General features: G+C 36.1%; 1 protein-coding gene across 1 annotated transcript; it reads right to left on the bottom strand.

The window, feature by feature from the left end:
* Positions 1 to 5561: 5561 nt before the first annotated feature.
* On the bottom strand, positions 5562 to 16036 carry LOC144433225 (uncharacterized). The gene is made up of 9 exons (XM_078121537.1): positions 16012 to 16036; positions 12447 to 12547; positions 11905 to 12181; positions 11036 to 11193; positions 10063 to 10273; positions 8792 to 8943; positions 8143 to 8347; positions 7597 to 7748; positions 5562 to 6599 (listed from the first exon to the last, which is right to left on the bottom strand). The coding sequence occupies exons 1-9, from the start codon at positions 16020 to 16022 to the stop codon at positions 6175 to 6177; spliced, it is 1692 nt and encodes a 563-aa protein (XP_077977663.1). The 5' UTR covers positions 16023 to 16036; the 3' UTR covers positions 5562 to 6174.
* Positions 16037 to 17841: the final 1805 nt, after the last annotated feature.

Raw genomic sequence — 17841 nt, 5'->3', positions numbered from 1 at the left:
GTCACAAATCTATTATACTTTCAGTTTGATTACTATATAGTGTGTCAAACATTTTGGAGATTTCTAGACGTTAACTCTGAAGAAGGCCATTGAGATGTCAAAAATGTCAACTTTTGACTCCTATTCTGTGTGTTTTTACTCTGATAACCAGCACAACACTGAAAGAGAAATTATGGAAAGTAATTACCTGTAAAGACATGTGTCAAAGAATACATAACAGTGTGTTATAGTTGCCAAAGAACCTTTTAGAGTTCAGTATTGTTTATGTTCCTGTGATGGTGAAGTGAAGAAGATCAACCCTGAAATTCACAGAGTTCAGTATTTTTTCATGTTTATTTGGTGGTGAAGTCAAGAATTTCAACCCCAAAAACTTATAGAGTTCAGTGTGTCTTAAGTTTCTATGGTGTCAAGATGAAAAATTTCATGAAACAGGAAGGTTGTTGAAACTTGGGGATGTATGTAGCTGTTGCAAGTACGTTTGCTGTACAGAAAACAGACCTCTTTTGCAAACAGTGGAACTTTGAGTGCTATTTAAACTACGTACAGGGGGGTTTAGTACTTCTTTGTGAATAAAAATTGCTAAATTTACTGCCATGGAAATCATAGATAATATGTTATATATTTATTCAAATATTATTCATATATGCTATTCAAATTATGTAACTTACTTTGTCAGTCCCTGAACCTCTTGTCTACGATTTAAAAAAATAAGTCATTTGAAATTTATATTCAGTCTTTTTTACAAGTAAAATGTTAAAATTAAAATTGATTAAAACCCATGTTTCAGAGAAGTGTGATTCCATAAACTTCTCTGTTCAAATTGCAAACTGCCAATAATAATGATAATCAGTTAGTAGATCATTGTTTATATTAAAACATTAGTTATATGGACTACTAGATGAGCTACTGTTGAAATGTTTTATTGGTTTCTTTTGTGCCACCTTTCTTGAGGCTTGTAACACCAGGAAGAGTTTTATTCTATTTTTTTATGTAATTGAGGTTTCTTTAAGTTAGATACAATAATAAAATCTAAATATATTGTTGATTGTGAGTGTTGATACTTTTTGAGCATACAGATTGCTCCCATCCACAAACATATGTCGCCTTGCATTTACAAATATTACATTCAAACTTAGCCCAAATGTCATCATTCAATTTTAAGATAATTGGCTGTTTTGTATCTTTATTGTGTAAACAATTTGTAAGTTCTCCCTGAGCTTTGAGTCTTGTCTTTCATTGTCTTTGGTCCATTTCTGGGTGAAATAATCTTTACAAATGTTCAAAAAGTGTTCCTTTGTGGTATTGTTGATGTTTGAAATTCCATATTCTTCTTTCATTTTTTAAAATTACAACCCATAACACCAAAGTAAAGTATTTTCTGTATGTACCACAATTGTTTATAGCATCCATATCAAGTGTAAAAGTATACTGTTTCATTTGCTTATTGACCACACTAGAAAGGCCATATGCTAGGCATGTAAATAAACCAATTGAAACAGTATACTTTTACACTTGATATGAATGCTATAAATGAATGTAGTACATAGAGAAAGCGCTTTACTTCAGTGTTACTCATTGTATCTAGCCATGAGCCAGGATAATTATGTTCTTGTAATTCTTTTCATGGCGTGATAAATGTGTCCTTTCTTATTGTCTTCTATATTTCTATAGTACTGTACTGCTTTCACTTGGATGATTGGCAAGAGTGTCATTCTACCAAGTTCCATCCTGCAACCTATGCTACTTGTTTTGTTGTTAACATTTAAAATTTGTCTACACCATTTTAGATGGTATTTTTCAGTCTCAGTTTTGTTCCAGTTCTTCACCATTCATATTAATTGCCTATATTTCAGCTGCATATGTTAATATTGGTGTAATATGGGCAATTAATACAATTGATTGTAAACCAGTATCATATACAAAAAATGAAAAAAAAAAACCATAAGAAAATGGTTGCAAGTGAATCCTATGATGATAAATGGCATTTCCCAATCAGTTCCACTCCAGACAGACCTATAGCTACCCCATGGTCCAGAGATTGTGCAAACCAACTCATTTCTACAAATGTATTACATGTACTCATGTGTCTGCAATTTAGAACCACCTCAAAACATTTATCTGTACATACCAACCAAGTGTTATTATACATTTAATGTACCACAATTTTTTTTCCCTTCTTTCTGTTGGAAAAATTTTTTCTCTCAAACTCTTACGGGATCAGATTATTTTTTTCTCTCCTTCATTTGCTGACATTTTTTCCCAAAAAAAATTCCTCCTCCCCAGAAATCAAGACTTCCAAAAGTGGGGGGTTTTTTGACCATCAAAATCAATGATTTTATGACTCTTTTTGTGCACTAGCTTGTACTTGGACCTGTGGTGGCCAAAAACGGCGTTAATGTATGAGCTGTACTTCGAGCAGGAGGCAAAATCAGTTTGGGTATCCAAAATGTGCAGGGTCAAAAGTTTTTAATATATATTTGTAATTAATGAAATGTAGTGGTCAAGTCAAAGAAGTTATCGAAGAGCAAAATAATTTGTAATTTGAAAATGTAATGTGGTGGTTGAGTCAAATAAGTTGTTGAAAATGTAGTAATCAAGTCAAAGAAATTATCCGTAATTATGTCCCGCATACAGGCGCCATACAGAGTGTGCCCCCCCCCCCCTCAAATGGTTTACTATGGTATGCCATGGCATATTCATATGAACATCGCCCTCTATCGAACATACTTTAAACTCGTTCGAAAACAAAGGAATCAAGTACAGTGGACACTAGTAGAAAATACGAATCATCATGGAGGACTCGCTGACAAAACAAGCGTGGTTCATGGTACTAGATGAGTTTGCGGAGGACGGGGTCGATTTTAACGCCCTTTTTTCGGCGACACACTCATCTATGTTGACTTTAAATGCTGCAATGGGCATTGCTGTTACACACCGTCGTCGTCGCCGACTTGTCAGGCGACACGGCCGTGATGTAAACGGTTTTGTAAACTTTGTAGTTCCATTATTGTCAGACATAGACTTTAAAACTCAATTCCGGATGAAGAGATCAACATTTGAGGTACGCAAGTTACTTATAAACTGGAAAGAATGCACATCAGTGTTCTTGTGCACCTACGACTGCATGCTTTTGGTTTGCCCAGGGGTTAAATAATGTGATTTGTGTGTGTGTGTGGTGTGGGGGGGGGGGGGGGTAGAATTTAATCCCAGCAGCCACCACAACAGCTACTGTGGGGGTACGGTGGGTACAGAAGGTACCCACTTCCTCCTGCTCCTGGCAATTTTTGAAATTCAAGGACTAAAAAGAGTGCTTTCTGGTGTTAAATCAACATGTTAAGGTAATTGATGACAATACATGCTAAAAAATTGCATGTGGGGTGGTACAGGAGGGAATGCTTTCAAATGTGTGTGTGTGTGTCACTGTGTGTATGTAACTAATGGTCTATGAATAACTATTTATAACACAAATCTATACTAGTATACTACTAGCACTCGGTAGTTTGGATTTGGATTATTCCTAATATTGACATTGTTTACAATATGTTGCTACATGAAGTGTGCCTTCATGAAAGAAATCTACATAAAGACATTATACAATAACACAATTGCAAACTGGACGGTCTAAATTCAAAGGGTTTCCAAAAAATTTGACTATAGCTTTCACCCTGAGCATCATCAGGACAATATACATAATACAGTACATATAAAATGTACATGTCATGGTGTGCATGTATGTAAACCTGTTTCATAAACTTCTTAAAATCACACAAACTGATTACAAACTCTTATCGTTTTACAGGTACTTCACAGAGCACTTGCACCATATTTACGGAATGGCAGGGTGACTAAGCTTGAAAAGAAACTGTTAGCAACCCTATGGCATCTTGGCCATCAAGAATCTATCAGATGTGTTGGTGATCGTTTTGGACTGTCAAAGTCTTCTTTGCATGATATACTAATCAGTGTAAACCACTCCCTAATGAAGGCACGCCATCTATTTATCAAATGGCCAAAACAAGAACAATTGAAGGACATAGCTGAAGATTTTCAGAAAAAATATGGATTTCCAGGAGTGGTGGGTGCGATAGATAGTACACGCATTGCTCTTCGACTTCCCAGAGTCAATGATTCCCACATAGAGAACATGGGACATCCCAGTATCCATCTCCAGGCTGTATGTGACAGCCATGCTAGGTTCCTTGATATTTACACAGGAAAGCCAGGATCTACTAAAGATTGTCCGGTGTTCAGAAGCAGTCCATTACGAAAAAAGCTAGCACAGGATCTGCTACCGCCAGAGTTGCATATACTTGGTGATTCTGCATATCCAATGTCTACAAACCTACTGGTACCTTATTCTCCCAGAATGGACCTGACTGATGCCGAAAATAAATATAATAAACGTCATGCTTTAACTTGGATGTGTATCAGAAAAGCTTTTGGGCTTCTCAAATCGAACTTCACTCGCTTGAAATTACTTGATATGCAAATAAAAAATGAAATACCAACTGTCATCACAGTTGCATGCATACTCCATAATGTTATCTTAATGAATGAGTGTGTAGATGATGAGGACATTGACAGTGTTGAGATAGAATTTGATGTACATGAGATTCCAACAAATAGGACCATTTCTTCAGCTGCAGAAGCTAAAAGGAAGGATATAGCAAATGAAATAAGTGATGCTAATGACTGATTTATATTCAAAAAACTGACATGGGTGCTATGGTCAGGAGTACACCATTGCACAATAAATTTGTCTAATGTGCAGAGGAATAGTGCAGATACATGAACAAGCAAAAAGTGAGAAATTTCAACAAACATCTGTACAATGCAGTCTGCAATTCACGATGTACCATGGTGTACTGAATGGTCGGTGGTCTTTCTTGACTCCAGTAATTTAAGAACTGGAATGTTACACGACGTGAGGAGCTGTTTTCTTTCTTTGAAATTTGACCCTGTTCTTTGTTGAATAAAGATGTTGTTCATCAGTGATTTGTAGAAAATGATCATTCATGTGATGTAAGTCAGTATTTTGGAAATGTTTGTATGGGGAAATGAAGATGCAACTCATACTTTACATTACTTAATAACACTTGCAACAGCCTACTGCTTTTGCGCATATAATCTTCATAGATTAAAGAATTTAGCCTGGCATTTAGTCTGAATATTGTTGCAATGTCTTCTAGATGTTTACCATAATCTAATAAGTTCTTGTCATTACCATATGGAAGATGTGTAGCAAGTTTCATTAGAACTGATGCAGTGGTTTTTGAGATATGGTGTTCACAGATAGATGCACGCACGCACACACACACAGACAGACAGACAGACAGAAGTATAACATAACTAAAAAAGTATCATAGAGCATCACAAAGAAGGAAACAAATGTATCCCATACACTTGCACAAGACAACTTGGAAACCAACAACCATTCATTTAACATCAAATGCAGTCCTTTATCTCTTCCTATGTAAACATGTTAGGATATGAAATAATCAACCAAACATCACATACCAATAACATTTTGTCATAAAACATGATACAAAACTGTCATCAAACTTTGAGACTTACAATGCCATATTGTGTACAAAAGCATAGATTATAAGTCATTTAGTCAAAACACATTAACCATGGGTGTACTTTGTAAGTTCAGTAGCATTTCTGGATAGCATCGATCTGTTATTTTTTCAATGAAGTATATACTATCCAAAGTATTCTAGATGTACTGGCACCATAACATCAACCTACAGTTAACTGATATTTAAAATGAGGTCCAATACTTTAACTGTCAGCCTACTACAACGTAGTCTACTCATAACATAAAGTGATGTTGTGACCGAATCACAGGAGAAAATGGACCTCTGTTATTATATTTGTGTGGAAACTTGAATGGGACTATATTACATTGTAAAGGTGAAGGTGAAGAATCATGTCTGACTTGGAAAGTTGACTTCTTATGACATGTGCAAACCTTCAAAGTTATTGAACAGTCAAGATCATGAAATAAAGTGATGTGCACATGTCGTCAATAGTACTGACATTTGTGCCATGTTTGGTTGAAATTGAGTTTGTCCTGTGTGTTTGTTTTGACGAATGGATAGCTCCTCCAAGCCCTTTGGGTGGGTGGGGGGGGGGGGACTAAAAAAATAGCATTTTGAATAATCATGAATGTCACTTTTTAGCTAGTATGTCCGCAAAAGTTTTCAAAATATTGTTTCTTTCTCTGGCAACTTCCAGTGCACTTTGTTGAAGCTCTTTCAGTTCCTTCATTTGTGTCCTCTGTTCTTCAGCAAATTTCAAAAACCATGCTGGGGGTTCCACTTCAGTTTTCTTCTTTTCACTGGGTTGTTCAGACTTCTTTGTTCTATCTGATTTCTTTGCTTTCGCTGCCATTGGTTTATAAGAGGAAAGTACTGATTTTGATGTTGATGGCCTTGTTGATGCTGCTGATGACTTTGCTGATATTGATGCAAATATTGATAACTGTTCTGCTGCCGATCCTGGTGTTGTTTGCTGTGTTGCTGATGTTGATGGCAGTGTCGCAGGTTGTGTGGTGGAAGCTTCAAATGATGAAGTCTCTTCACCGATCGTTTCATCTGAAAGGAAAGTGATATAGTGGAGATACATCAATGAATAGTAAAGTACATTCCTAAACAAATGGACACACAATCATACCAGTACTCCTAATCACACATTGTAACTTTCTCTGTCAATCGGTACATGGGTCTACCACTCATTACACATTGTAACTATCCCTGTGTCTACCAGTATATGGGTCTACCAATCTTTACACAGCACTTTAAGTTACACATAGCATGATCCTTTGTTATATTGAACCTTAAGGAGAACTAATGACAGTGAGGAGTGTCGTGTGTCTTGGAAGAGACACATGACAATAAGCCATTGGAGGACACTCCTGACAATGCTGACAAGACATCAGTGAAAATTTGGTATTCACTTCCATGACATTTTTGACTGAGTAGAAATTGTTATTATAGGAGTTTCTAGTTTGGAATCTCACATGATAATTAATGGTTATTATTGGTCACAAGTTGCACTGGGGTGGATTTTTAACTTTCAAGTTGTGTATATGGCCTCTAATCTATCAATCAGTGTGTGAAATTAAGGGGAAATGACTACTGGTCATATGGGCTGACAGTTAGCAAAATACTTAATGCAGTTCACATTCATGACCTGTATCTGCATGAACAACACCCCTCTCCCCCACTGTACAGATCAAATGACTTTATATCAACATTGACAAAAACTCTAGCAAGTGAGCTAGCTAGCTCTTATGATTGACAGGTAATTTGATGAGTGAGAGTACAACAGGTAACATACACAAGATCAGACTTATGTAGATAAAATTGGATATATCTTTGAATAAATGTTATTATTTACTCCAATTCCAATTGGTCAAAAAGAACAAAAAGTTGATGTAATTCTGAAACACTATTGGTCTGAATGAAAATCTGTCGGTCTCGGACTGACAGACCAGCGTTAATTTCGCACTCTGTTCTCAATTTAATATTGTATGGTTAGAGGGCACTTTTGCTGGAGAGGTCTTGTATTTTTTACTTTGTATGCAAATACCTTCTGTAGGTGAAGTTTCAGGTTTTTCAGGTTTGTGTTTTTTCCAGAAGATTGTATCATTTTTATATAGTCGATGCATGTGTTGAAAATAATACCATCTTCTTCTTCCTTTCCTGTCTCCTTTCTTTTCTTCGTCTACAATAAGTTTATACCTGGAATAGAAGACAGAGTACCATTATCATTGTTACTTGTCACAGTTCTCTTTTTGACTTCAAGTAAGGAACGAACAGTGCTCTGTTTATTTCAATTACTGTGAACCATTCAAAGACTGAGAAGCATATTTCCATGGTGACAAAGATATGGACAACTTTGTTGTATACTCCTTAAACGTATTATACATTGTGAGTTACCAGGAAAATGCGAGCATTATCAGCTTGTGCTAATCCTGGACAAGTTTCGCATCGCTTTATGAATACAAGTAATTAAAAATTGTTGTCAACTTGGCAAGAAATCATTCACAAGACATTCAGTGATCAGCAAAGTCAGAATGACAGCTGAGTACTGGGGGTGGGTGGGGTGAATACTGGGGGTGGGGTGGGTGCTTACCGATACTTAAGTGCTCTCATTTTCTTATCACAGACTTCTATCGGATAGTTGAAGCCATGACTTGTCAATTTCTCTGCAACCTTTTTCCAAACATCCAACTTTTTCACAGCACGGTTGTAAAACAATGGCTTAAGGTCACTGTATGTTTGTATTAGCAGGACAATGGCATCATGAGTCCAACTGTGCATGTTAATTGGGTCAGGTGCTACCAATATAAAAAAGATAACAACACATACTAAGTTAGACTTAAAAAGAATGGCAGACGTTTCACATCAAGCATCAAATACTATCTGTACCTGCTGGAAATGGACCTAGGCATCACTTTTTTTTACTTGAAAATTACCATTAATAGTTCCATTTTTATCATTTAAAAAAAGAATTTTGCATTTTACATTTGTAAACACATCATCACTCTGATAGCAAGGAATCAGAAACCAAGAGTACTTCAAAATATGGAAAATTGCATTGATCAACAAATGCATCGGCACTACAATTTAGAGTGGGAAACCCTAAACCCCCCCCCCCCCCCCCCACAAGGGGCTTTGGAGAGTCACCAACGGTAATGGGTCTCTGATTTATTAAACAGTGTTAAATCTCCTTACAAAGCACAATTATCTAGAGAAACCTACGGTTGAGTTTGTATGCTTACGTTTTAGATTGAGAATAGGAGTATCTGGCACTTCAATCTTTCGTGCACATTGAGATGCATCATATGCCAAGACATCTCTCATCACCTCATAGTACTCCCACTTCCTTTTACGTCTTTCATTGCCATCTGTCGTGTATGCAATTAGTTTGTATCTGAAATATACATGAAGATGTAGAACAATAACCAGTCTTCGTTGAAGACAACATTTCACAACTTACTCGTTCATATTCTGAATTTGTGTACAACAAATATGGCCAATCATTCAGTCATTATCGGGTAGGCCAATGCCCATGTTATGAAGTGATGTACATAATTGGACTACAGTAGCTGACAGTTGTGCTAGGTTTGTTTGAAACCAGTCCATGCATGTCAGAGTTAAACATGAACAATGAATATTTTGGGGTCGTCTGACCTTGAGAACATTGAATTCAATGTCAAGGGTCAAGATTTCAATAGAAGGCTTATCATGCATAACATGGGTTTAGACAATCAAACAAGTTCTCTTAACTATTAAGATTCCTGAGTTGGTGGACTAAACTACATATTTATGATAAATACAGCTGCCATTCGGCCATTATTGCCAACGTCAAGAATCAAAGTGACATGCATATAGTATCTGACACTTGTGCCTGGTTTAGTTGCAATTGGTCCATGCATGCAAGGTGTACAGACTGATATACATTAAATATTTTGGATTATTTGACCTTGAACATACATGTATAGGTCACAGTCAAAGTCTCAAAAGAAAGCTCTTTATGAGAATTAACATGGATGTAGATGCTCAAATGTGGTCTCTATCTATGCCTCCAGAGTTAGTGAGTCAATTATGTGAATTTTTACAACAAATAAGGCTGCCATTCAGCCATTGTTTCAACATGATGTGCATGACTGGACTACTGTACCTGCCATTTGTGCCAGGTTTGGTTGAAATTGGGCCATGCATGTCAGAGGTGTACATTTTTGGCTATTGGACCTTGAACAGAAGTCAGAGTCAAAGTTCAAGGTCTCATTAAAAAAGCTCATCATAGATAACATCGGTATAGACATTCAAATGAGGTCTGTATCTATTTGTATTTTAATTTCATTTGAAGCAATAGTTTGTAAGAAAATGTTGACACAGAACAACAGATAGCCAGACAGACAGACAGATAGCCAGACACACAGACAGACAGACAGACAGACAGACAGACAGACAGACAGACAGACAGACAGACAGACAGACAGACAGAATCAACACATACGTATCCCTTGTGGAGGTAAAAATTTCCTACCGATATTTTAAGGATCTCATCTTTTTATCACAAAAATCTGCGGAATAGTGATGACCATGGCTTTCCATGGTGGTTGATATTTTCTTATAGACAGAAGCCTTTGTTGTACCAGGATAATAAAACATTCCCCTGTATTTTTTGTACAATTCCAAAAGGAGTAATATTGCTTCATGACTCCACTGTACACCAAAGTCATTTTTTCTTTGTTTTGCTGAAATGAAAAAAAAAAAAGCTTATGATCCTCTTAAAGTAATGCTAGGATTCTATTACATTGAAAGCAAAGGGGAGACATATTTTATCTTTGCTGCATTTCTTAGGCTAAGGAAGCCCAGAAAAATTATTTCTACCTGCATTCTGCATCATGTGGCCTCTCTAAAATGAAAATATGAAAACTGACAAATAAAAAATTCAGAAAAACCTTAATAGTGAGAGGCATTCTGGGAAATAACCAATGTTAAGAACTTTAAACTTATTGAAACAATGCTGTTGTGAGAACAAAAATACCTTACCATGTCAAGCTGGTCTTTTCTGAGCCAGATTTGCCAATTTTTAGAGATGTTATACAATGTAGGGTTCGTAGAAATAAGTTTTGGGGTTTCTTACACATAAGAAATGCAGTTAAATGTCATATATATTCCCCTATAAATTGTACATGTACTATCTTTTTTATATTAAACCCTTTCACTCCTGTGGTCAAACGATAAACCAAATGCCCTGATCATCACAAACAAAAAACTACAGATTTCCACATAAGTTACTTCATCATTGACAGACTAGAGACACAACATATCCTTTTATTTTGGTATATACTTAAAGAGGAGTTGTTGTTGTTGTTGTTGTTGTTGTTGTTGTTGTTGTTGTTGACAGTGCCATTAACCACCATAATAAGCTAAACACAGTTTGTAATGGCGTAATTAGATTACACAATGATAAGTCTTTTAGTCTAGTATATATTCATTTCCATTATACTAACCTGGTTTTATATGCAGTGGAAAAGGGGTCACCTTTTTAAATGGGCGTTTAACACTAAGTGGATCACACGCCATCATCTCATCTACTCGTGAATAGAATTCCCATGCTATTGGCTTCTTCCTTTCTGCTCTCTCCTGTTCTTCATTAATTTGCCTGTACCTGTAAATATTAAAGTTGTATGAAGTCTCAGTTACAAAGAAATTTGCCGTCCCCAGCTGAATTTATTCAAAACTGACTCAAAAGTGAATTGATTCAGTTAAAATAGTTCAAAACAAGTTTCTGTCACCACAAGAAAATTGAGCAATGGATTACTGTTGATTACAGTCAGCAGTGTGCCATTAACATCCACATTATAAATTCAACAGGATGTTTGCAATAATGATTGTAACAACAGTTTGCTTCTTAAGAGAGAAAACCAGACCATAAACTCAATCACCATGTTCCATGCACATAACAAATCACAAGTACCCAACAAGAGATCGCAATGTTAGGAACTTTAAAGTAAGAACTAAACAGAAAGACCTCAGTCCAGTTGTCTACTGTGTCAATTTGTTGATAAATAGTCATTGTCTCCAGTGTGTCTCGTCATTGTAATTTGTTTTTTAATTGTAATGTTACCACACTTTTTAGTTACCAGCAGTGTCTTTGTCCTTTATGTGTTTTAAAAAGCAATGTAACTATCATAATTTGACCATTAGGTCACAGTGTTTGGAAATAAACCTTTATTATTATTAAGAATGATAACATAAACAATTGTGGTTGAACTTAGTTGATGTAGAGGCTGAGCTGAATTCATCTCCGTCAACAAAGCTAATGCCACACTCTTATTGTTGACGCTGTATATATTGTATGCTATGAGGTCAGGCTTACCGGTATTTCAACATTCTAATTTTTTTATCACAAGCATTGAAAGAGAAATTGTGCCCCTCCTGCTTCATCAATAATGCTATTTTCTTCCAAACATCCATCTTTTTAACATCAGGGCCTTTGAACATCTCCATGTAATTCTTGTACATTTCTATTAGAAAGCAAACAGCGTCATATGTCCACTGAGGTACCCTTGCAGCCTTCACTTCAGGTTCGGACTGTTCCTCAGGAACATCATCAGTGGACATCTGTTCAGACAGTTCTTGTGGTAGTGGTGATTCTGTAAGAATAAGGGTTTGTACTTCTATGAGGTAGCAACATTTTGGCTTCAAGTTCAAGGTGCTTGTACATCAGTTTTGCTGTCACTTCTATGCACGCAGCAACAGTTAGTTAGTTTCCAGCCGATTAAAATGTCCCTAGTCGAATATAATCATTGTCTATGAATACGTAAGCCAATAGACAGTCACTTTAAATGAATAACCTAAAAAAGAAATGTTCACAGTAAAATTATGAGAATGAAAAGATTTGAATTGATAATCATTTACCTGTAGATCCATCAACTGTTTCACATGCAGCAGCAGCAGCTTCCAGGGTTGCTTCCGTACCATCAGGAAATACTACTACTGTCAGGTTATCATCGATACATCTAAAAAAAAACGGAATAATACATCATTCACATGCAAACCATAGGAGTACATACACGACCCTTTTTTACTAAGTTTTGATAAAATCAACCTGTGCATTCCACATCCATGGAGAAGCCATATAATGTACATAGCCCTCTCCTGACTCAGTGTGGTCATTGTGGCAATGCCTGTCGGTGCTAAAAGGAACCCTGAAATTTGAACTAGATATATGTTATGTGTATCTCTTCAATAATGCACTTGTCAAAATTCAAATTGTTTTCACTGATCATCCATTATAGAAAAATCAACCAATTTCAATATCTAAAAAAAAAAACTTGAAAAGTTTTATTTCCGAATTTATTTCCCAATGATTTCAGTGTTTACTGTTGTACATACTGTGTATCATTTATATTCTTGCAATGCTGTATATTGTCTATTGAACTGTTTGTGTTGTATTATTAATTTATCTTTTCACTGTCATTATATGGCTGGGTAGATTGTGCTGGTCTGAACACATAAATACTAAATTATTCATATTATTATTCATATTATCTTCCGTTCCACAAACTCTTCATAAAATATGGCACATACTCCTCACAAAATAGAATTGATCCATCATCCATATGTCCAGAGTACGATTCATGGAAAAGCTATATTTCGTTTTCAATATTTAATTTCTCAACATATATTTCAAATAATTTATCTAGTCAATGATGATAATAAGCTTATGAATGCTTCAGTAGATATTTCATTTGAATTTGAAATGCAAGGATTGTCAAATTAATATCATTCTCCTATTCACTTTCTACATTTGGTTTATCTTTCTTGATTTGGTTTAGGTTTCACACAAGACATAGACCACCCCTGAGGCTGCCATTTTGCTATACAGGACAATGTCGTGAAATGAAGAGACAAGCATGTTTCCAAATATATTTGAACAAATGAAGATTATTTTAAAATAGTGCCAATGGTGTTTTAGCACAACTGTACATTTTTTTAAAATGTTTATCCACATGCTGATCCATGTTAGGTATAGGTGTTCATTTGTTGAATAATTATCTATTGCCTATCTAGCCCTGTCATCATCTTTGCAATATATGCGATCATTTGGCTGTTACTATGGGCATACATTTTTGGAATGTTTATTCATTTGTCTATTAATCTGTTATCTTTGTAATATACATGATCATTTGGCTGTTGCTAGGGATTGGGCGTGGTCTTGTTGCTAGGCATATTTCAACTCTTTGAATGTTTGTTCACTTGTCTAGGAATCTGTTATCTTTGTGAAATACACCATCGTTTGGCTGTTGCTATGGGTGTGGTCATGGTTGCTAGGGCCAACTGTGTCAAAATGATTTGAACAAAATGTGCAGAATAATACTTCTAAAAACATCTCACCAAAATTCAGTTTCATTAACCAAGTACTTTCTGAGATATAAGTTTTTGACCAAATTCACATTTTCACACTTAATTTGCATATTGCCGATGTGATTATATGCTTAATATTTTTTTTCATCCATAAACCCCCTGGTGCATCCTCATTAAATTTCACCCAAATCTGCTCTGCAGTTTTAGAATTTTTGACCAAAAAGACACTAATTTGCATATTACTGATGGAACCATCATGTCATGAACAAATCTTAATTTACACACCCCTAAGAACGTTCCCACCAAATTTCAGACCAATCTGAGTTGAAGTTTTTTGGCCCAAAATGCCATTTTCTTACCTATAAAATCACATACTTGTGATGCGATCATTTTGCTTTGAACAATTTCCCAACTAGACACCAAAAGTAATGTCCCCACCAAATATAAAACCAAGGTGTCTGGTGGATTTTGAGTCGTCCACACACACACACACACACACACACACACACACACACACACACACACAGACAGACAGACAGAACCTTATCAGTTCAGTTGTGCTAACAAAAATTAACAAAAAATACTTTGTACAATTTACAAATCATTCTTGCAAAAATCAAGACTACAATAAGATACAAAGTGAGGTCGAACTCAGATAAATACCATGAAAACTGTGCGAGTACACACAGTAGTACAACTTGTTTGCAACTATGTACTGTAAGGGGAGAACCATTTGATTTCTGGGGGGTATGGAGGAAGTAGGTATGGGAGCAAATTTTTTTTTTCTACTGTCAATCCTGCATCAATTTTTTTTTTTCAAATGGAGTAGCAGTGCAAATTTTTTTTTTAATTAGTCATTAAGTTTGTAATGCGTTGTTCATACCTATACCACATCACAATGGTTAACAACTGTACCTCTAAATAACTGTGCAAGTAGAAGAATTAGCAGTTAGTATGAAAGACGTCTGTCTACCAACCATACTTCTGCTACTTAAATTTGTATGTACAAAAGATGACTGGTAAAATATCCCTGAGGAGCTGACTGATCTGGGGAGTGCTGTACTCCTGACCCCTGTGAATTGCTTTCCTTTAAGCTATCATAGTAGTACCAGGAACCAGAAGAAAATATCTTTATAAGAGATTTATATTGAAAGAAAAATATATTGATTTTAACACCAGTTTATTGACTCCGGTCTTGTTTTTTAAATTGTCTTAATTTACAGAAGCCAAATAGTCCCCTTCAGATACTGACTGTGTCATTGAGATATTGCAACAAAAATCCTGAAATGTTTTCTTGGGTCAGAAAAGGAAAGGAAAATTTTATGTGCACTTGGGTTTAAAGCAGAGCTATATAGTGCATGCTTTAATGATAAGTGCTGGAAAAAACAGGAATTTATACTTGTATTAAAAACATTTGCGCCGCCTATTGTGGCCCGCTGCCAAAGAATACATGAGAATAAGGTTTTCAAATTTGCTCATTTCTGGTGCATTGTGACAATTTCTTTTTCCACTTCTGTCTGTTATGACAATTTTTTTTCTCAAGCCATTACAGGATCAAAATTTTTTTTTCTGGTTCACCTGGAAACAATTTTTCTTCTTCTCAAAATCCGCCATACCCCCCCCCCCAGAAATCAAATGGTTCTCCCCTAATCATGTCTATAATAGTAAAGTACAGCATTTGCGAGAATCAATCCTAGAAATTAGAATAACCAGTTTCGACACTAAACGAAAGCTGGAAGTCATGTAAACCTACGGCTAGTCATCGTACATGTATCAGGGTAAAGTCAATTCTGAACAGCATTGGCTTGATTGTAAACTTGGCATGTCCCAGTGGCATGTCCAGGTTCATTTGCAAGTCGCGCGCCCAAAATATTTACGTTTATGTTACATGTACAGGTGTTACGTGTGTCAAATCATCGGTGTGGCGAAGACCCACTTCAAGTTCACAAGAAAACAGTTTCTCTTTCTGACGTCGTCGTAAAAATCACATGTACAGGGCCTCGGGCTTGCTCGCGCTACATGATGAATGCATATGGTTTCGAAACGTTCCTTTGGCGAGCACACTCGTTTCACAAACGCCACGGCAGAAAGCGCTACGAATGCGAGCGACACTTACCCGTCCGCCATTTTGCGCCACTGAACGTGCGTGCGTTGCGAAAACGGAAAACGCTGAAACGTTCACGCATAACGAAATTAGCATCAGAATTATAGGTGTATTTATATTCACATTACATGTAAACGTTCGATGATGAGACAATCTGTATAGTAATACGAAAAGTAACAAAAAAAAAATCACAAGCAAAACAATTACTTCAAAAAATTTTACTGCATGTTTTAAAAAGAGTAACAGTGAATTTGTGTAAGCTATAACTCTTTAAATGTCCATACATGATAATTTCACAAAGGAATTTACATGTATGATACTCTTCATGAAGTTATATTCCAGGCTACGGTCTGAATTTACGGCAGGGAGGCTGGGCGAAATTGGGAGGGGCATGAGAAAAATTGAGGGTTCAAAAATGAAAATTCTGATGGTCTAGGGGGGGGGGGGTATTTTGCTCGTGATTTGAACCAAATTAAGGGACCGGTCAGTTTCTTCGGCCTGGGGGGGCGGTGGATTGGTAGGGGGGTCACCCTGTTTTTGAAATTGGCAGTAGGGGGGGTCATGCTGTTTTGAAAATTGTGGATAGGGGGGGTCATTGTGTTTTAGATTGTGATGGAAGAAAAAAAAGCCTTTCTACAATGGCATATTGCCTTGTCTGAAATGTGGTACATGTCAATATTTGTTCTTGTCCCTGTTTCTTACATGAATTCTTTAACATTACTTATTAGTTCAAACCTAACTATACATATTCATATACATGTACCGGTATTACCTACCTACCACACTAGTTACAGAACATGTCATGTAAATGCTTGGCTGTTTCACAATCAATGCTTCGCTTATATTGCAGTTTGGGGCAAAAGTGAACTTGAAGGTTTCGTAATGGTAATTTTCATAGATAGTTTATAAATGAAGTGAATCTAAATTGTTCTACTCCTCATGCTATTGACACTACAAATCACCACATCTCATCAGATTCCAGTTACTATTTATACACTAGGTATGACCACCTAAAGTTCTCTAACATACCGGTGACTTTATTATACATGCAATATTAATGCCCCTATATACTAATGTTACATTCCATTTTATGTGATATGAGAAACTCATTTAAAAACGTTTTACGTTAGCTTTTCGAAGCTTGGATATATTACCTCAAAGGTTATGAATAACCTAAACATTGCCTTAGTATCTTCACTCATACATTCAACCAACAATCAGATGCACCAACAACCTTTTTACTGTCATAATGGTATTAAACTTTTCTTAAATATTTTCACCCTATTCTAATTTAATATGATATTGTCTTTTCAAGATCTGAAACGTTTTTGCCAAGATAGTCTAAAATTGCCTTAAACTCCAAATCTCCCCTACCAATGATACTACCATTATAGATGTGCTGACCTTTACTACATGTATATAATGATGCCATTTAAACTTTTTAAGAACATATTTCAACCCTTAGTGTAAGTTATAAAGAATAGTTTCTGATACTTGCTGTCTTCTAAAGCATGGATTAAGTTATTGCTTGAAAGGGTCTGAATAGCCTAAATATTGGCTTTAAGAGTAAAAATCCTCCAGGGTTTCTAGAGGGAGACCCCCCTCAGACCCACCACATGAGGTGGACATATCCCAGTCTCAAGCTCTTCTCCTCTTACTGTCAAGATCCTATCAAACTATATTTCAAAAATATTTCAACCTTATGTAGTTGCATTTTACATGTTGGTGCTGTCTTGTAAAGCTTGGAAATTATTTTCTGAAAATGTCTGAATAGTCTCAATATTGACTTTTCAGAGTTAAAAACCTCCTAGGCTTCTAGGGGGAGACCCCCTCGGACCCCCA

The sequence above is a fragment of the Glandiceps talaboti genome, chromosome 1 (genome assembly GCF_964340395.1).
Source record: "Glandiceps talaboti chromosome 1, keGlaTala1.1, whole genome shotgun sequence".
In the NCBI taxonomy this organism is placed as follows: Eukaryota; Metazoa; Hemichordata; class Enteropneusta; family Spengelidae; genus Glandiceps; species Glandiceps talaboti.
This window is presented reverse-complemented; position numbering and strand designations above follow the sequence as displayed.